The following is a 22784-nucleotide window of genomic DNA, read 5'->3' as shown; positions in this document are numbered from 1 at the left end:
TGTCAGGCTCTCTTTTATCAGGGCACAGAGCAGGCTTCCCTTTTCCTTTAAATCAAAACGGAATGTTTTGCGCGTGCGTGCGTGCGTGCGTGTGTGCGTGCGAGAGAGAGATAGAGTGTGTGAGAGTGTGTCTGTGGACAGCATTTTTGCCAAATGTTCGCCCATGACTCAGAATACTATAGGGATCCATTGTGGTTAATACTTCAGATTGCATATCCCTCAATCAATTCCCTGCACTGATACTATATACAGTAGGTAGTGTGACAGTAAGGCATGAGGAACCAATACATGGTCTTTTCCTGCTTCTGAAGAACTTCTGATTAATGTTGCTGGCTGGATGACGGGGGAGGGGGGGGGGGGGGGGTTGAGCGGTGCAGCCTGACTCGGTGAGTCACGGTGACTGTACGGCTGTACCTGGCCAATCACAGCGCTCCCTGCCTCGGCGTCTGACTGTCAGCCATTTTAAACACACAAGCCTCTGACGAGCGGAGACGGAGGGGTGAGGATGGGGTGGTGATGGAAAAGAAGCTTCTCTCTCAAATAAATCTCAGATTTATTTTGCGGCTCAGCGGGGCGTTAAGTGAGAGGGGGGAGAGAGAGAGAGAGAGAGAGAGAGAGAGAGAGAGAAGGAGTATACAGATCTGAGCATGTGTCATGACACTGAGCCGCACAATAGCTTCATCTTCAGGAAGTCCTTCTTCTGATTACAGCGGCAGAGGGCGAGTGGGATGAAGATGAGGGAGGATGGGAGCGCTGTGTGACTGACATCTGGTTTATGTACTCTTCACCTTGGCTTATTCTCTCTCTCTCTCTCTCTCTCTCTGCTCCCCCCATCTGAGGACACATTTTGTAATCCTCATGAGCTACTGAGGGAAGTTTCTTGCCAAGGTTTAATGGGATATGAATGCAAAGCAACCATTTTGGAAAGAACTTGGGCCCCCTTCCCGAGGTGTTTGTTACCGATGATAGGGCCTACTGTAATGAAGGCTCTGTTCCATTCTGGTCAAACAGAGTCAGGGTGCTGCTAATGTGTGTGTTGTTGGCTCACTGGAAATACTCTACACCAGTGGGTTTCAAAGTGTCCTTGAGTGGGTTCCAAATGGCCCTGTACGGGTGTGCAACTCTGAGAGTGTAAAAACGGACCCGTAAAGGTCAATTTTTAGTTCCATTTGGTTCCAACTAGTTCCATTTGGTTCCAACTGTCTTATTAAATTAAAACGTTTGAGAACATGCACTGTACACTAAACGGAATAGAGCCTTAATTAGTATCATCGGTAACACCTGTGAAGGAAGTAGGGAAGGGGCCCGGAAGTATAGGAAGATTTATTCTGTGCGCATAGAGCCCATTTGGTGGTTCTCAGTGGAGTGAGGTGGTGTAAAATGGACTCTTTACAGATCTGTAACTCTGAGCGTATACAAATGTGTCCATTTGTATAGAGTTCAGAGTTATTATGTGGGTTCTTTGAAATTACAAAAGCTTGAAAAGTAAAAGTAAAAGGGTTTCAACTGGTCAGCCAAATGAGATAGCGGCATATATAAGTGATATAGTAATTGTATGTCTGTTCTTGAGGTAATTGTATATCCCGCAAAATCACAAAGGCTAATTTGACCTTTGGTAATTGGGATACACGAAAAACGCAGTTACTGCACGTTGGCTTTGTAGACATAGGGCACTAAGTTATTCGTACACACAAACCTATTTCACACAGTACTGTACTGCATGAACCCACTGCACGGGGGAAAAACTCATAAATTAAACAAGGTATGGCTGCCGCACATGCACACGCACACACACGTACACCTCTTACTAATCCACACCACTGCTAAATTCCTGGCTACGAGTGGAACCAAACAGACTGGCAGGTACTGTATGGTGGTGGTTGGCAGGAATGTCACAGGAGCATGGCCGCTTCCGCAGCCCCCCTCCCAGGAGGAAGCATGGAGGGGAAGTGGGGTTGGGATGTCCCACAGGGGGAAACGTTGTCATCCTGCTGCGAGATTCCCACCGTTCGGATCTTTGAACATTACCTGCCTGGCCTGTCTGGCCACACATTCCCAGATGCAGCCATGGTGCCAAGGCTATACTGGTACTGCATACACATGGTGTGCATACACATCTTGGACTATTAATTAGTCTCAACTTAAGCCAATATGTTTCATTGGCTAAACCACTTTCAAACTGGCGTCCCTATTTTGGGCATGTCATTTAAAAGAAAAAGGTTTTCAAACATTTCCAAAAATAGTGAAAATAGCAGATCTGTACGCCCACATGCATAGAGATGTGTGGCGGGTTGTGAGCTTGTATAGATTGGCCATGACGAAGTATAAAATTGGGCATTAATGAAAAAAGAAAGACAAATCATATAAGATGGAATATGGAGAGACAAGGTTCCTACCCGTGCAGCGACTATACTGTATGCATATTATGTAGGGTGTGTGTGCGTGCGTGCAGGTGTGCAGGTGTGTGTGCGTGCGTGTGTACTTAGCGTCTGTCGGCCAGACTCAAAATGTCGGCATTGCTCAGATGCAGCCATTGATACATGACTCAAGGTGCCCTGCAAAGTCCACAGCACAAATAAGATGATGGATTGACAGAGATTACCATCGCTGCTTTACTTTTCATGAAAGCTTCAGCCAGGGATTCATCTCTACGCCCAGAGGATAGGAGAGTATGGGCTCCATTTTCATCCATGCTAAACCCCTTATCCCAAAATTGCTTTGCCTTTTTTTGTATTAGCCTGCAATCTACAAGCTTCCTCTCATCGAGAGGGGGTGGGAACCCCAGTTTATAATATCCACGAGCAACAATACACAGCTGGACCTTGACATGACCTTCAATCCGTGGACTGGGGATGAATGCGTGCCATGCTAAAGTGCACATTCTCGTTACAAATGGCCGTCCTTGCCATCATCAATCGTATGTGTAAAATATAAGCTCGGCGTGCGAGGCAGAAAAACACATAAATGAAAGAAAGGGGAACTATCGGAGCTGTGCCGACTCACATTAGGTTGAAAAGTGTTCACATTCGTCTTTTCCCTATATGGTAGGGGGGTCTTCACACAGGATGGAGTGGTGGAGTGGAGTGGGTCGAGTTATAATCTTTCTCTCTCTCACACACACACACACACCGTGCGTGCGCACGCACGCACACACGCAGGCCCTTCCTCTCTAATCCAGGGTAGTAGCTCCAGTGAGCCTATAGGGTGCAGGTCTAATCCTGTTATCAGGCCCAACAGATGCTGTTGACAGAACAATAAGCAGGGGGCCAATATGGCAGCACAGCCCAGAGGAGGTCATGAGCCAAGCCTCGCCACAGTACGCGGTGGCAGGATCACTGGCCGACTGGAGCACACTGGACAGCACTCTGGTCACAAGCACGTCTGGCCCAAGCACAACATGCACACTCACACGCACACACACACACACGTCAAAGTGCTAGTCGCTAAATCACGTTAGCGACCATATTTACAATATGAAAACTATCTGTCACTTCAACAATGTAGGTTACACACGTTGGAATTAAACATGGAACCATTAGGTGAGTAATTCATTGTCTGTATTAATTAATTGTCCGTATACCCCCCCGCGCTGTGCGCACCAAACTACATGGCCAGGCTCCTTTGAATACTAGCCCAAAATAATAGTGTGCACCACTGATCATATCGTCCAATAGCATTCACATACAACCATTAACTATGATCATATCGTCCAATGGCATTCACACACAACCCTTTCACTATCATTTCATGATTTATACTTGAATACATAGATAGGTTACTATAGTGAATACATAGATAGGTTGCATATTACAGTACTGTATATCACATTATTAGCACTTATTGATTTGAATATGTTGTGTTTTTAAAGTCGTTTTTTTATAGTATCTGTGTATGCATGTATTGTGAATTTGTGTTGTCTCTTTAACCAGTGCACAACACAACACAAAAGTTTCCAAAAGGAAGTTGAAGTTGAAGTTCACAAACAACAATTACACAACGGTCATATCGTTCACAAACAACAGCTTAACACAACGTTCATAACATTCAATAGAGTTCACAAGCAAGCTGTTCATATCATTCAGGCCAAGGTCAGCAGCATTCTGCCGCTGTAGGGCGGAAACCTTCTATCTCCATATTTCATGTCAATGTTTGTTTGTAGATGAACGATGCCCTACTTCGTCGTCAAGCCACACTTGCTACAGTGTAGTGACAATAGCCAAGACATTGCGCACATGCCAGTGGTTTCTTCCACATGACAAGTGAGACAAGAGACAGCCTTGGGCTGCCGAGCTCTGTGTTCTGACATCCAAGCAACAGCCTCTCTACGTACTGTACGACCCACAGCCTTTATAATGTCCTGGGTGGAATAAGGTATCAGCGGAGAGCCTGCTGACTCACAGCGCCACTGCACAGCACAGCACAACATCATCAAAACAGCCTCAGCCTCTTGCCTACGCGAATCTGCTACAAAACTATACACATTGAAATGCAGAACAATAAGAGGATGAGGCGCGTCTGTCAGAGAGCAACGTGAGGAACACGCCGAGAGGAAAGGAAAGTGGCGTTGATAGTCGAGGACGGCTACAGTCTGGGAAGAGAAATGTCACAGTGAGTGGTTAGGCCACAGTTTTATAACGAGAGTGATCATGGGGGTGGATAAGATAAGATGAACCACTATTATGACATACCCAGACTATAAGAAGGCAAAGTTTCATGTGGCAAAAAAGAAAAGCTGCCATAATGTGCACAAGAGTAGAAATATTGATGACGTCATCGGTCATACCGAGGAGGTGTTATTTCTCCCCCCCCCCCCCCCCCCCCCGGATTGTGTCCTAGTTTAAACCAAATCCCATTAAAAAGGCTTTCATCTCACTGCACTTCATTACAGGCATAAAGGCTGTGGCTCACCCCAGAGAGAGGCGCGGATTAGACAAGACGACCTCATCTGAAATGCTACAGTATACGCTCTCAAACCCTGAGCAGCGTTTTAATAAGGCGACTCACTTTAAACGCTGCATATTGGATTAGTTAAATAGACCCTCCAACATACAGGCAGAGTGAAGAAGATCTGGTTTATGGTGTTTTTCGTGTGCGTTTGCAAGTGAGTGCTTGCATGGGTTTGCATGTAGCCGTGACAAACAGAAGGCTCTTCTCCATCCCTGTCCCTGTGTTGTGTTGCCAATGCAATGAATAGATGTAGTCTTTTTTCGCATCGTGTAGCACCATCACAAACTGGATTTCAATACTAAACATGCACCATCTTCCCAAAGGAAACACTCATAGCGGAGGAGAGATCCCAAAAAAATCCATCAGAAGTGTTGACAAATCCCGAGACATGTTATACAGACATGTAAGAGAGCGAACGGAGTGAGATGGGGACTGGGGGAAGAGAGGATTTAAAAGCAAAGATGGGCATAAACAGGGAGTGAGATGAGAGAGAGGGCAGATTATTGGTTTTCATTCCACAGTGCTTGTGTCACATAAACGGTGCGTGCGTGCGTGCGTGCACGCGCGCTCGTTATGCGCATGCACATGTGTGCGTGTGTGATTGGGCGCGATGGGTCAGAGGCTTTCGCACAGCATTTCAGAATGCTTATTTTAAGCAGAGCCCAAGCCGGGCTAATCTCTACTGCTCGCCTGAATAAGGCGCTGATTAAAAGCTAATTATACGCTACAGAATTGGCCTGTGGTGAAGACCCCGCTGATTTGACACGGTTCGGACTGAGGCCAGGGGGTGTGTGGTGCGCCTTGGGCTACAGGCAGTGTGTGTGACGGCTGCTCTGGCCGAGGACAACAACATGTCGACACGTGCGCAGGATTAGGGCGACGTGTGTGTGTGTTGTCACTGTGTTTATATAAAGAAACAGTTGCAAGAAGAGGCATGTGGCACAAAGTTAGGGTTTGTACATCAATCAATATACGGCACACACACACACACACACACACACACACACACACACACACACACACACACACACACACACACACACACACACACACACACACACACACACACACACACACACACACACACACACACACACACACACACACACACACACACACACACAGTGCTATATACTGTTCATATACGCTGTGTCTGTTGCCTCTTTACAGACTTCTCTTTCCTTCCCCCTCCTCACCATAAATCAGTGGTTATATCAACCCCTTTCATATCAAGGCCCATTATTTATTCAGCATTTGAGCCACGGACCAGCATTTGATGACATTTAGAATATTTAGGATTGTCCACAATTCCATATATAGGAGAGATATACAGTAGGAGAGATAACAGGCAAACATTGACCAAGATAACAATCTGACATTATCTAATTGTGTAGACTTCTTGTAAAATAAGTAATGCAGATGTTTGACATAATTGATTGTGTAAAATGAATTAATTATAAAACATTTTACACTCTCAAGAGTTAACGATCTATACCAATTTTCCATCATTTAGCTGGGGACCACCCGGAACCCCCTCAAGGACCACTGGTGGTCCCCGGACCGCTGGTTGAAAACCACTGCCTTACATCAACTCACGTCAAATAGTGACAGAGAGACCACATGGAGGTTCCATGTGCTATTGTGCTCTATAATTGACGTGAGGTGCTAGAACTGTGTGATTGGCTGACATTTCTTTAAACTGAAGCCTCGCAGAGCTGCAGCGCTTCCTCTGCCCTCCATCCATTCTGTGAGCTGTCAATCAGGCACACACAGACTGGAGGGGGGTTAATATCTCATATATATGCATTGGGGAGGGAAAATAGAGGGTATTCATCGGTCCCTTTTAACAATAATATGTCCGCCACATCTTCATGTCACCTCTCCTGCAGAAAGCCGCAGTGGTCCCTACCTATATGCCTGTGACCTCTAAAATGAGCAAGAAAGTGGTCACTAAAAGCATTCACGCGTCACGCATAGCCAACAATATTGATTGTCGATAGCTGCCTACCTAAACCTTTTTTTTTTATCCCACGATTTTGTAACCCATTTTCACCCAGTGTCAATTATCTAATGTAATCCTACATTAGCTATACACTTCCTATGCCAACCTGGGTGGGCAGCGGACTGACCTCATGCTTCCTTCTATGCATGAGGAGTCCAAGCTGCTTCGTTTCAACTGACAGGGGGGAGTGTCCCTGACCGGATGTAGCGGGTGGAAGGAACATCCTCCATCAGGCGCCCCGGCTGGCCAGGGGGAGGTACAGTAGTTTAGAGACCAGGATTACGGCATGTTTTTGTGAGGGTATACCTAGGGGACACGGGGAGAACATGCAAACTCCACACAGAACGGCCCTTTCGCCAACCCCGCCTCGGGTATGGGCACTGATGATGTGGAGGCGAGAACACGCCCCCAGCGCCCACAGTGTCCCCAGGCGGGAATCGAACCCAGGACCTTCTAGCTGTGAACCCATTGGATATCTACACCTTTAGGACAACTTTAGTTTTTTTCAACCAAGGTTCATGTTTTAGGTTCCTATTAGAGAAAGTAAAAGATGAGTGTTAATTGTATTTCATTTGCTGTTTTCTTTCGTTTTAGCGATTTTATCTATTTTTGACAGGGGGGCGTGGGCATTCGAATATATTTTTTTTAACCAAGAAATATGGTGATTTATTATTTTATTATTTACTATAGTCCTACTAGACCCAAGAGATTATATCTGGCCACAAAAGATCACGGGATCTATTGAATGTGACAAACTGACATATTGAGCCTACGACGCACAGTATGGCATCCCCATATAGTACCTCTATCTATACCATCACATTCAGTAGATCCTGTGATCTTTTGTGGCCAGATGTAATTTCCTGGGGTCTAGAAGGACTATAGTAATTATTAATAAAGAAATCACCGTAAAATTTGTAAAAAGGGATGTATTTTTTTGCCCCATGTTCGAATGCCCCCGCCCCTGTCAAAAATCACTAAAACAAAAGAAAGCAGCAAATGAAAAAAATAATAACACTCACCTTTAACTTTGTCTAATAACAACCTAAAACCTGAACCTTGAAGTTGAAAAAACTGGAAAGTGGAGGTTGTTCAGTTGTTTAAACGCAGCACATGCAACATTTTGTTTTTGTTGGGTTATTTTGGTTTTATTTAACCACATGTATACCCACACGTCCCTCTGGGCATTTCACAATCGGCAAAAATAGAAGATCTATTTGAACACATTTTAAGTGGTTAATTAATCCCCAAGTCAAGAGTGATTTTAAGCGAGGTTGGCTGCAGTTCAGGGAAGATTTAATGGAGGGGTTATCACCTGTCAATGTTCATTGTTATGCCTGACTCCTGCCTACAGCACGCAGTGGTTGTGTCTGCCTTGGCATGAGGAAGGGTTATTTCAGTATACAGTGTCAGCTTGGCGCCCTGCTCTCCAGACAGGACGGTATAAGGCTTGTGGAACAGCTCTGGTGTCTTGTCAACAGTGGACACAAGACAACTCTACATGCTGACCTTCATGTCAAGAACATCAAGGGCGTTCACAGTGAGCTCACACCTGGTCACCGGCTGTACACGTGTATGCGGGAGGGTGTGTGTATTGTGTGTTGTGTCGTGTGTGTGTGTGTGTGTGTGTGTGTGTGTGTGTGTGTGCGCTAGTATATATGTGAGGTGAGGGCTAGCTGCAGACCTGGAGGCATCTTCACATGTCCACCACCCCCTCCCTCTGTATATAACCTCTCTCTCTCTCTCTCTCTCTCTCTCTCTCTCTCTGAGTCTCCCCCCACCCACCCCCTCCTCCCCGTCTCCTCTCTTCCACCTTGCCTGTCTTTATTATTAGTGGCAGCTAGAAGCAGTGGACCAGAAAATTCCCATCGAGAAACAAACCCACATCTGCATATTACAGCCCTGTTTCACGTCTGCCATGAGCGAATAAATTAATACATGAATAACAATGAAAGTCACCACGAGTTACCTCACTTGCTCTCTAAATGGCACCATGTATGTGTTTGTGTGTGTGTGTGTGTGTGTGTGTGTGTGTGTGTGTGTGTGTGTGTGTGTGTGTGTGCGTGCGCGAGCGTGAGCGCATGCGTGTGTCTACATGTGCTCATGTTAGTCGAGAGCAGCTAAAGTTCTCCCAGAACAGCAGACAGAGAGATTTTAGGAATATGTAAATAAATATGTATTATTTGCATAAAAAAAACGTTCCAAAAGTTGACGTACGCACAGGCAAAGGGATTACGCAGAGGTTAGATGTCAAAGAGAGCTACAGGCAGAAACAGGGCTGTGGCCAGCACTCGTATCACACACTATAATGTGTATGTCGTCGCTGTCGGGAGGAAGCTTTGTATGTTCAAAAGCGTTGCTTTTTTAATCATTAAAAAGGAAAAACAAAAGAAATATGAAAATGTGCCCCGGGCGGTGTGGCGGTCCGGCTGGCATAGCAGCTCAGGTGCCAGAACGGTCCGGGCACCTGGGCTGCTAAGCCCAGGTGTCCAGGGTTAATAAAATCACCTTAATAAAATCACCTTTATTGCCACATCACAGGTTTACAGGTACGTATACATATTGTATTTACACATATCTGGTACAGTAATTCTTTAAGAAATTATTAGTTAATTATTTCAGCAATTTACATACTGTAGAATAGGTAAAGGGCATGCTGGGCAAGACCTACACTGTGTAGATGCTATCATTTTTTTGGGGCGGAAGTTGCGGGATTTTAGCAGAAGTACCGCTCAAGGAGTAACGCTTTACAAATCTGTTTACATCTCCGCGAATGAAACAAGTGTTGTGATTGGCCAAAAAATATATCGTGTCCGGGGGAAATACATCTGACGGATGTTCCGGTCCGACACTTCCGGTCCGATAGTGTCTCTGCCTCAGGTTGTGACCAGGCTTTTCTCTTGGCAGATGAGTAAGCCTGGGACCGAGGCTATAGGTAAAGGGTGGCACACACCAAGAATTTATTTTCAAAGGATTTATTCTCTACATCACAGGACAGACGTTTCGGCTTCATCATGAATGCATTCTTGGTGTGTGCGACCCCCTCATCTATTCTACAATGTTGATTTAATCTGGTAACGCACCATAAGTGAGAGCGCGGTGGTCACAAGAAAGTTAGCAATTTTTCATACTGTAATAAATATTTAGCTTATATGTTTTGAAATGGAAGTTTACTACATACTACTACTAGTGTAATTTATTTGCACGTATACTTTTTAACAACGTATAGGCTTTGTTATTCATAGTAAAACAGACCTGGGTCACAACTGCTCTTTTTTCCGTCTATAGCAAATGTCTTCGCCTAGCTATAAGTAGCCTGTAAGTACTGTACTTACGTGCAATTTTGAGGTACTTTTACTTGAGTATTTCCAATTTTCAGTAGTTTTACTTCTAATCCATTATATCTTAGAGGAAGATATTGTACTTTTACTTGATTATTATTACAAAACGTACAATAACCATTTCAGCCCTACAGTATATATAAATTCTGACCATTTGAAAATAGCTGATCTACAAGCTCACAATGCATATGTGAGCAAAGATTTCAATACATTTTGAAAACTTGTGAAATGGGACCTTCTGCATAATGACTATATACTTTCTACTTTGGGTACTTTTAAGTATACATTTAGATACCAATAAATGTTTTACTCAAGTAAATTTTGAATTCCGGACATCTACAGTATGTAACAGAGTATTTCTGCATTGCAGTAGTGATGAATGTGAGTTTTCACACCACTGAGTACCACCAGTGTTTGATAAGCAATTTTGAGATTTTCCAAAGTCAGCACATGAATGTCAGAGGTTGAGATCAAAGGATTTATAGTAATATGTATTGTATCTACAGTATCTGGATTAAACCATTACGGTCATGGTCTCCAGTGGGATTCAAATGATTCCATCTCAGTCTTGATTCAGACTTGCTTTAGGTGCTTTACGTGCATATGTACGTACGTGTAGCGTGCGTGCATGCTCTTGCATGCCACTTAGCTTTCTTCCCGTGGGCACAGAAAGCCATTGTCACACGTTAACAAGTGAGAGGTCTATTTTAGTGTTGTTGTTGCCTGTTATCTGCTGTAGTGTGTGTGTGTGTGTGTGTGTGTGTGTGTGTGTGTGTGTGTGTGTGTGCGCGCGCGCTATAGTGTCTGCTATAGTGTACAGTACAGTGAGTGCATGCCCTCCACCCATGCACATACACTTTGTCGTTCCATTCCATCTACTTTGTTTACAAAAGCATGCCTATATTTCAGCTCTGTGTTAGAGAGCAGAATATCTGGAGGTTTCACGCATCATAATCCTATAGGGAAACTGTTACAACAGTGCACACACACACACACACGTGCGTGTGCACACACACACACACACACACACACACACACACACGCGCACACGCACACACACACACACACGCGCACACACACACACACACACACACACACACACACACACACACACACAGAGTGACACAAGCGCTGCTGGGTGTGGAATATGAAAATGATCCTGACTGCCGAAACAACCCCGGTGAACCTCGACAGCCAGCCAGGTTCAGGCGGTACACATGCAGTATATCCCATCATGCATTGCCTCCGTTTGCTGGGCACTAGACGCTAAGGATGGGAGGTATGTGTGAACTTCGGGACTTTGGAAGCAGAGCAAACTTTCAGCTCCATCTATCATGTGCTGTCTAGTGTCTATACTGCTGGACAGACAGCCCTGCTCAGCTCTCCAAATGACAGTGTTTATCTATGTCTGCTCTCTCGCGCGCGCGCTCTGTAACCTAATTTAAACTATATTAGCTGTAGTAAGATGCAGTTGCTTGGCGGAAATGACAGATTTCAACAACGATCAGTTACCTTGACTGTTGGTTTGAAAATGTGTTATATTCGGCAAGCGACACCATTGTGTGGTGGAATATAAATTGACCTTATCCATGTCTCACTCTTGCATGCAAATGCACGCGAATTCTCTCGCACGCACGCACACACGGACACACACACACAATCATCACTCCTCACTATCTCAGTTGAGCCGATGTGATCTTTCCTCTCCTCTCATCCTGTTGCCTTTATCTCTCTCTCTCTCTCTCTCTCTCTCTCCCTCCCTCCATCTCCTATACTACAGCTGGTAATAAGTCACTCCGGTGTAATTTGGTCCTTCTAAGGGTCTGTAATGATGGGGTCTCAGCAGATGGGTAACGTAATGCAAGGGGAGAGGAGATTGGACAGAGAAAGGGTGGGGGTTAGGTGGAGTGTGTGTTAGGTGGAGCGTGCGTGCGCGTGCGCGTGCGTGCGTGCTACAGTGTGAATATTGTTGACGAAGAATTAAGATGAAGATTATATTAAGACTAAATTACTAAAAGATTTTGATATTTAGTTGATAAAATCGACTAAGACTAGACTAGACTAAGACTAAACAATTTCAGATGTGTTATTCAAAAGACTAAAACTAAGACTAAATCAGAACTTGCTGTCGAAATTAACACTGGTGGAACCTGCCCTGCTCGTAAAAGAAACATTTCAGACTAGGTATCTTTGCAAGAAGTGAAGCACGAGGCATGGAGCAAGTAAAAATCTATCAGCTCTGATGACAGAGAGATGGAGAGGCAGACATGAGCAGACAGAGACAGAGAGAGATACAGACATGAGCAGACAGAGACAGAGAGACAGACATACAGTAGCAGACAGAGACAGACATAGCACAGACAGACAGACAGACAGACAGACAGACAGACAGACAGACAGACAGACAGACAGACAGACAGACAGACAGACAGACAGACAGACAGACAGACAGAGACAGACAGAGACAGACAGACAGACAGACAGGCCTGTGGTTCTGACAAGCCAGATAAGAGATGAATGATAGTGATTTTAGTTTGTCTGGTAAACACAGATGTGGGGCTGCTGGGCCGAGCAGAGAGATGTTGTGCTGCTCTCCCTAGAGGACTGCTCCTCGTGTTTCTCGCTCCACTGGACCGTGTGTGCCGACCCGGAACGCTGTGCTGACCTTTTCCCAGAGAATGACCCATCCTCCGAGGGGTTACACTACACACCCCGAAGGCAAAGCACAGTGGAGACAGGACAAGAGAGAGAGTGGGGCTGGGGGTGCAAAGATGGACAGAGGCCAAATATTCATGCACAGCCAATCAGCCATGGATCAGTTTGGACAGACAGTATAGTGAGTATTCTTGGTATAAAGGGACAGCCAGTGAGCATTCTGGGTGGACCAGCATTCTGGGTGGACCAGCATTCTGGGTGGACCAGCATTCTGGGTGGACCAGCATTCTGGGTGGACCAGCATTCTGGGTGGACCAGCTAATGAATTTCACTAGTAAAGAGAAGACTTTCAAACAGAACGTAGATTCAAGTTGGTCATTTAGATTTGGTTGCTGTCAGGCAGAAACCTTCATATTCATAACTTCCATATTTTAACATTTTAAGTTGTTAGTTTTTGTTTGTTTCATGAATGAATGCCATACTTGATCATACAAGAGCGTCTCAGCGTCTGTCAGAGTGAACATTTCCAGTCTATTTTTAAATGTTTTTAAAATAATTAAAAAGGAACCGTTTTGGACATTCAAGGTTTCCACGCAACAGCAACAAAATGCATGAACTGTGATGCACGCAGTAGTTGTGCTGTAGTAGCCTATAGTACTGTAGTTGTAGCAGCAGCAGTATTAGCAGGAACAGAAACAATATCAGTAGCAAAAATTGTAGTAGCAATACGCCAAAGTTGCCAAACCAGCTGCATGGACACCACACTAAATGCAGTAAATGGGGCGTGTCCGTGGTTATGAGTGACAGCGTGTCTCCGTGAGTCTGCTACTGAAGTGTTCCAACACGTGACAGGATGAATTAATATATTCTACTTAATCATTGGATATACTCGAATTGTATCGCTTCACTATGATAATGTGTGCAGAAAAAATGATTGCAACCTAACTAGCACATCATTGGTTAACTTTAATTGCGGCGACATCTTAAACGCTTCCAGTGATTGTATTGACTAGGTTCTGAGCTCAGTCAAGCACATGCTGATATTTCTTTCAAGTGTGTGTGTGTGTGTGTGTGTGTGTGTGTGTGTGTGTGTGTGTGTGTGTGTGTGTGTGTGTGTGTGTGTGTGTGTGTGTGTGTGTGTGTGCGAGTGGTAAATGGTAAATGGTAAATGGTGCATTTATATAGTGCCTTTATCCAAGGCGCTTTACTGTACATATAGATTGTGCATCAATTCACCCATTCACACACACACACCCAACCAGCACATCAGGAGCAATTAGGGGTTCAGTGTGGATATACAGTAATATTTTATCTTGTCGTTTCTCCCTGCCCGGCACAATTAAACAACCGTCATTAAACATTACGAGCAGGGAGATATATATATATGCAATAACAATCCCACATGGGGAACAGAACTAATAGCAGAGTCCAGCGGTGGTGCTGGGGTGGCTGGTGGTGGTGGGAGCAAACGGCGTATAACAACAACCAGGAACGCATATACAGACGAAGGAACGCAGGAAGAATGCCAGAATTAGATGATCTTAACCCATTCTGACCTGAGATCAGATTCTAAAAATGTCTTCTACATCCTGACAGTTTTCTGAAAAAGCTATGTCTCTATGTCAGTCGTTCTTCGATTAAAAAAAATTAGCAGACCTACAAGCTCGTAGCGTGCCACTCGGTGGCAAGCTATGAGCTTGTAGATCTGCTATTTTTCAATAGCTAAATTATAACATAATGCTAACACCAAAAGATACCCTAGTAATGCAGCATAACCTCTCGAGTATACTCTACCTGACTGAACTAACTCTGCAAGCTATATACGTACGTATCATTTATGATTTTAATTGTGGAGAGATCTACAGCTTCAATAGAAATACATGCATATAGGAGGCAAGGCTTGCCTCTCAGCTGGCGCCCCACCGGGCTGATTGTTGATTGGGAGTAGTCTACACATGGATGAAGTGAGATCAATTCTGCTTGGAAGGAGCACCGGTGCAGAACTCAGTTCCATGGTGAGTAGTTGTTTGAGAAACAAAGGTTAGCAAGCTGGAGCTTGTGTGTGTGAAATACAAAGCACAATGACAGCTTTGGTGAGGTATAAATAATTCATATGTTGAAGGACATATGGGAGGAAACATATTGTTATCAGGTAAGCTATAGGGAGTTGTTATCAGTTGGTACATGTTCTCTCCTGATCAGTTCCACAGATGGATGGAGAAACCAAGTATGGTAAACTTTGATTGATGTCCTACAGTATATCTGTGTAGGTGCCCCTGCCGAGTCATTCCAAATCCTATACTGCTTCTGCTTATAAACGCGAACTTGAGCACAAGAAGCACCGCCGCACAAGTACACTGGCCAATCACAGCGCGTCCTTGCACAAGTGGTACAGGCTTTGGGATGACGTTAGGGAACCTCTTGGTTCTCAAACATCTCAATGTCACTAAAGACTAAACTTCAGACCTCCCAAAACAAACTAATTTGACTACTTCTTGGCCTTGGGCCCATGACCCATCTTTTTGCAACCCATTTTGATAGTCTAGGGTGGCTCTGGGTAGAAAACAGAGTTAGGCAATTTAAACTGGGACTGACCCACAGCCACAATACGCAACACAAGAGGAAGTGAGAACAACGATCTGGTACCATCCACTTTCAAAACAAACATGGATAAATTATCCTTCTACAGCACTGGAATGTCCTGACTCCCTCGCTTAAAAAATGCAAATCACTGGCGTCCTTTATAACAGGCCTGAAAATCCACCTTTCAGCATGCCAAAGGTGAGGAAATGATTGTTCCCCCCTTAGTCAAGTGACTACCGCCGACATCCTTTTAATATAACCCCTTCATTTCCCCCAAACCTGTACATATGTTTTTTTTCCTTTTTCTTATTTTTTTGTTTTTTTGATGATTTTAATTTTGTTATTTAGTTATTTTTTATATCATGATTATGAATTGAATACCCAGGACCTGGATGGAAACAAGACCGCAAGGACGGCGATCCCTTCACGTGTTTGACACTACTCTGTACTGTTTACATTTCTGACAATAAAGTATCAATCAATCGATCAATCAATCACGTGCCCCCACCGTTTAGGAGACCAGAATCGCACAATATTCACAGCAGTTTGAGTTTACCAAATGGTGTGGGAAGATATGGGGAAGTACGCCTATACACTGTAAGGCTGGGGGAGGTAACCACGTACAATTTCCAACTAGTGTCGAGGCGTGGGATCGTCTATCTAGCAATATATCAAATAACCCTTAGAGATTAGAGGACAGGACTCAGGGTGTTCCCCATGACTGTCTGGAACACAGCAGCACAACACTAGAACCTGATAGCACGCACGCACACACACACACACACACTCACATACACAGTCACATACGCACGCACATACGCACGCACGCACGCACGCATAGAAGCATGTTCAAAGGCATGGGTAGCAAGAGAGAAGTCATTTCATTCTCTACAGGGAGAGAGAGAAAAAAATGAAATGGGAGGAAAATGGCAAGGCGGCACAAAAATAAAACGCAGATGTGCAGATGCATTCATGCAGAAAATCCTTCCCTTTAATCCAATTCTTCACGCTTTATTAAAACAGAGCCAGGGAGATAGAGAGAGACGGGACCATGACGAAGAGGCTCGCATTCACTGTACACGCACACGCATGCGTGCGTGCACGCACACACACACACACACACACACACCCAAAACAAACACAAAACACAAATCAAAAGGAAGTGTGAGAAAATAGAGGGGCCTATAAAGGAACAAATGCAAATTCTCTCACTCAAACGTTCTATTTCATTCCCTGTCTCTCTCTCACACACACACACACACACACACACACACACACACACACACACACACACACACACACACACACACACACACACACACACACACACACACACACACACACACACACACACAGCGTCCTCGCAATGGTGCAGGCAGATAAAGTAAATCAACGACAACATAAGCCAGCATCACCCAGTGGTACAGTACTCCACTCACACTGCTCTCCCTGCATGTGCCTCGTCAGTCCCACTGTCACCATGACCTACACTCCTGATTCTTGGGGAGACATGCGATCAAAAGAGCAGGTATACTAGCTCACAGAGCGTGTCACAAGCTAGTATACTCTGCTATTTTCGCGGAAGATATTTGGCATAACAAATATTGTCAAATAATACAGATTTAGGAAAAATGTCTAACTAATGGCATATTGTGGGGGGAAAATATCTCAAAATGAAATACTGTTGCCGTGATATTCTTTGCTGCATACTGTGCCGTGTGGAGCGTTTAGACCGGTGCTTGAGCATTGTTCAGAACATGCTAGAGTGCTGCTGAGTCCGCAGAGCTCAACAAAGTTTAAGAACCGCTGGTGTGGATGGAAAAAGGAGGGGGGGCAAGCATAGAGCCATGAAGGACTCCAGTCAATAAAGGGTTTAAGTGGCTATCAGGCCAGGCCGTCTCTTCCTCTCCTCCCTCTCACCCTCCACACCCCCCTCGTTTCTCTTCTCTCGCTCTCCCTCCACAAAACCTCCGTCATCATCCGCCCTGAATAGGAGGATGATCTATCGCGCAATGAATTTTAGGCGTAAGTCAGTGTGCAGAACTTTGTGGGCGTGCATTACGTGAGAGAGTGTATGAGTATGTGGCATGCGTCTGCGCAGAGACTGTGGTGCACGCGTATGTGTGGCTCTGAATGCATGCACGGGTGTATGTGTGTGTGTATGTGTGTGTGTGTGTGTGTGTGTGTGTGTGTGTGTGTGTGTGTGTGAGCTTGCATGCGTGCATGTGTGCATATGTGCGTTTGTTTGTGCGAGAATGTTCATAGCATGGCATGGTGACATGGCGGGATAAGCCTGTCCGTCAGGGGTGTGGTAGCTTTATATGGGCTGTCTCCATATTTCGATGGGTGTCGGGCTGCCTGTCCTTGGCCAGGCTGATAGTGATCCTAATTAAAACGGATTACAGGCCTGTCTCCCTCAGAGGGAGGCGACGGCCTGTTGCCTGTTGTTGACGGCTCAGGGCCGTGAGTGCAGCGAACCGTCAACCCCCCACCCCCACCCCCAGCACCCTCAACGTGACTGGGCCGGCGGACAGCAGCTCTGGGGGAGAGGGGGTAAAAAGAGGACTCGCTCAGTGCTCACAAGACAAGTGCCAGCAGCACTCGCATGCATTTTGCAAAACCAGGCAAGCACGTAATATGCATATCCACCCCACGCACGCACGCACGCACGCACGCACGCACGCACGCACGCACACACACACACGCACGCACGCACACACACAGAGTGACACACAAGGGTGTGGAATATGAAAATGACCACCCCTTTTACAGCCCCAATCCTGACTGCCGAAACAACCCCGGTGAACCTCGACAGCCAGCCAGGTTCAGGCGGTACACATGCAGTATATCCCATCATACACAGTCTCACGCATGGAAACTCTGACAGCTGTGTGCAAGGGGATGCCCCTGAACACAGCAAAAATAGGCACAAATATTCTCATGATGTGTTTTTCCATATATTAATGGCCATGGCTGCGATTTAATTGGGAAAAACAATCACCTGCTATTTGCTTATAATAACCTGTTGTTTGCCACAAAGGAATATGAATATTATGATACAGGCGCACGTGTAGATAGATATACAATGACATGTTCTATAACATGGCATCTGAAAAGGGGGGTAGCGTTAAATTTAGACACACTAACAACAACACGGAGCCTTTGAAGGTGCGGTGTAATGCGGAACCGATGCTGCACTACAAAGGACTTAATGTTCAGATGCACCGTGTGGTGACATTTAATGTCATGACATTTCATGTCAATGAAACGTGTGGGTGGGAGACAACAGCTGCAGTACATGGAAAAAACATATGAATGCTCTTGCCTCAGGGAGGCACACGAGAAACAATATAGAGAATGAGAGAGCACAGAGAGGACAGAAAATGAAAGGGAGAAAACTGAAACCAGAAATATTGAGACAGAGAGAGAGAGAGAGAGAGAGAGAGAGAGAGAGAGGGAGGGGGAGAGAGTGAGAGACAGGTGATACTAGACTTCCATCTGGACTCTCCATTCTCAAACATATACTTGGCCTTCGGATGAGACCAAAATAGCAGGCATACAACACGCACCTTGACACATATCCTCTCTCTCTCTCTCTCTCTCTCTCTCTCTCTGTCTGGCATTTTAGCCGTCATAACAGTGATTGAAAAACCATAATCATGTTTGTCATCCACCAATGGCGTGCTAATAGTAGCACATGCCCGGTGCCAGAGACTGACAAAGGACATGCAGGAAGAGAGGAGAGAGAAGAGAGCAGAGAACAAAGGTGGATGCTTGTACCAGCTGTCAGCTCACAGACACAGGGAGGGAAGGTATAAGGCACATCCACATGGCAATTCACTGGGAGAAATGCACACGCATGCAAGCGTGCACCGGCACACCCACGCATGCACACACGCGCACGCACACGCACACGCACACGCACACGCACACACACACAGCCTCTTCCAAAACATATACCGGTATTTACATATTCACAATTATCACAAATCACCCACTCTGTAGCATTCACGGAGTCTATAAATATCTGCACCAGACATGAAAAAAGAAAACTGAATTTTATGCAGAAACGGAATAAAATGCAGACGTGCTCATACACACAAGCATGAACACAAGCACTCATGCATGCACACGCACGCACGCACGCACGCACGCACGCACGCACACACACAGGAGAGAGGAGCTGAGGACACAGCAGAGGACTGTGTGCCTGGGGGAAGTCAACAGAAGGTGACCACAGATAAGGCTGTGTGATTGTGACTGAATGTCGCACACTGTTCAGCAGATTAACTGCTGCAGCACCCGACCAACCACATGACAAGACGCAAAGCCACGCCGCTGCATGCACAGCGCAATGCGCCGCTGTGCGCTGCAATACAACTTGCGCATAAACAAAACACACGCACGCACACGCACACGCACACGCACACACACACACACACACACACACACACAGTCTGGTAGACGCCATCGGTCTGTTGATTGCGTACTTTCTGTGATCCTGCTGGGCCAGATGCATGGCCTGTGATTGGATGATTAGGTTCCCGCAGTGCTGAACGAGAAGAGGAAACAACATGCCATCACCACCACGATCTGTCCTATACCAACAGTCAGCCAATGAGGACCACCACGATCTGTCCTATACCAACAGTCAGCCAATGAGGACCACCACGATCTGTCCTATACCAACAGTCAGCCAATGAGGACCAGCAAAGATCTGTCCTATACTAACAGTCAGCCAATGAGGACCAGCAAAGATCTGTCCTATACCAACATTCAGCCAATGAGGACCACCACGATCTGTCCTATACCAACAGTCAGCCAATGAGGACCAGCAAAGATCTGTCCTATACCAACAGTCAGCCAATGAGGACCAGCAAAGATCTGTCCTATACCAACAGTCAGCCAATGAGAGGAGCAGCAAAGATCTGTCCTATACCAACAGTCAGCCAATGAGGACCAGCAAAGATCTGTCCTATACCAACAGTCAGCCAATGAGAGGACCAGCAAAGATCTGTCCTATACCAACAGTCAGCCAATGAGGACCAGCAAAGATCTGTCCTATACCAACAGTCAGCCAATGAGAGGACCAGCAAAGATCTGTCCTATACCAACAGTCAGCCAATGAGGACCAGCAAAGCTGTTTCCCTAGCCAGCGTCGTTACCAGGGAGCATGACCCGTTGCTATGTAATTACGTTCTATTTGTACCACGGACTGCACCTGAAGTGGGCCACGCTTTATTCTTTCAAACAGAAGAGGGGGGTTTTGTGCACGTTTGAGGGAGAGAAATATTGTCAATCCGTGCGTGTGTGTGTGTGTGTGTGTGTGTGTGTGTGTGTGTGTGTGTGTGTGTGTGTGTGTGTGTGTGTGTGTGTGTGTGTGTGTGTGTATATTCAGCACATGGGTTGAAGGAGGCTGAGCACTTCTACATCTAACTGTACTAGTGACTAACTCAAGCTAAGTGGAACAAAACAAATGATACAGTCTACTGAAACTAAAATATCCTAAAATGAACTGTGCTATAGCCTAGTTTATTTCATGCAAAGGTTAGGAATCACAAATAACCTACGGCCATTCCCCCATGTGATCAAGTCAAACAAAGCTATATGCCAACAAATAGCGCAAAGCAGTGATTTTGCTGAAATTGAAAGTGAAATTCCATAGCATGAAATCCTACAACTCTCAGAGAACAAAGAGCCTGGAAAGGGACAAATGTGCAACTTTGCAACAGTCAAACCACTCTCTCTAGCCAGCAGGAACACCGCCATCAAACACCACCACTACTTCATTAGCCACTCAATTACTGACTTCACTCAACTGTGCGTGCGTGCGTGTGCGTGCGTGCACACATGCGTGCACACGTGCGTGTGCTTGCGTGCATGTGCGTGCGTGCACACGTGCGTGTGCTTGCGTGTGTGCGCAATCACACCCTCAGGCTCTGTCTGGACATATTCTGGCGAATGGAATCCAATTTATTTTATCTTCTACTGAAAACAAAGCAGAGGAGATGGAACTGAACCGGGGAGGCTGATGAAAGTGTGCAGCGCGCGTCTGTCCTCCATCGTCTCATGTATGTTTCTGCTCTCGATAAGCAGGCCACCATCAATATGCTACAGTAGATAGAGTAGAGTACTGAGTACATGTCTGCACCCAGTACCCAACTAATAATGTTATCAGTTTTGTATTGAAAGCTAATTTTACAATAACAATAAAGTATTGTTTGGGGGAATAACCTTTCACTGATTCTAAAGGAGTCCAATCAACATCATCAGTTGGTGTTGGATTAGTTTTTTATCTGTGCACTTTTACTTCATTAGGAAAATAATAATAATAATAATAATATATATTTGACATTCACTTCACCCTCTTGCGACAAATATAGAGTAGATTCTACACCGATCGAAGATTTAGCACAGAGTAAAATTCTCAGTCTTAAGAAAAGGCTGGGAACGTGGTCAGGATAAGCAGCTAATAAGGGACTGGCCACTCAGTCCAGCGGGCCTACCTGGGTTGCTGGGGACCTTGCCATTGCTGATCTGTTTCAGTCTCTTCTGGTGGGACTTGCCGCTGTAGTGGATCTGGGCCTGGGCAGCCGAGTTGAGCTGGATGTTACACACGTCGCACACCGTGTAGCTCCGCTGCTTCCTCTCTCTCTTGGGCCTGTGGACGTCAGAAGACAGGGCACCTCCTGCCGGCTGCTCGGCAGCGTCATCCTGGGGGTCGGAGTGAGGCTCCACGTCCATCTGGACCCCCAAACTGGCTCCAAACCCCCTCCGGTCCGTCTCGGAGTTCGCCAGAGCCGAGGAACTAAACGGACGCTTCATACCTATGGGACAAAATAAAGACGGTCGCAGAGTCAGAATTGACGGAGAGAGAGAGGGGTAGGTGGACAGACAGAGACAATATACCAACAGGACAAACTGGAAGAAAATAGGGAACAAATGGAAAGAGTGCAGACAGAGTCGTATATATAGAATAATCTATAACAGTGGTTCTCAACCTTTTCAGCTCTATAATATAACTCAGTTATAGGTTTGCAGCTCAGGTCTCGGTTGTGTTCACAGAGTCCTGGTGTCGTGCCAACTGCCAAGGCATTTATTTATATCAGACCTGGTCCACAGAGCGAGGATCAGAGGACCTGATGTTAGCATTACGCCATACAGCCTACAGTGTATCACAGAGATAGGCTGCATGCTCTGTCCGCTGAGGGGAACAAAGGAACCATGGCGGTCTGTCTCCGTGCCTGGCGTAGCAT

At 45.6% G+C, this 22784-nt stretch overlaps 1 protein-coding gene across 1 annotated transcript in view; it reads right to left on the bottom strand.

Moving 5' to 3' along the window:
• Positions 1-22784, bottom strand: part of znf385c (zinc finger protein 385C) — a 145896-nt gene that overhangs the window by 71411 nt on the left and 51701 nt on the right. The window contains exon 2 of the mRNA XM_080776189.1: positions 22035-22355. Within this exon, the coding sequence (XP_080632315.1) occupies positions 22035-22355 (321 nt within the window). The remainder of the gene's footprint in view (positions 1-22034; positions 22356-22784) is intronic.

This window comes from Protomyctophum bolini (assembly GCF_963924005.1).
Source record: "Protomyctophum bolini genome assembly, chromosome: 11".
Lineage (NCBI taxonomy): Eukaryota > Metazoa > Chordata > Actinopteri > Myctophiformes > Myctophidae > Protomyctophum > Protomyctophum bolini.
This window is presented reverse-complemented; position numbering and strand designations above follow the sequence as displayed.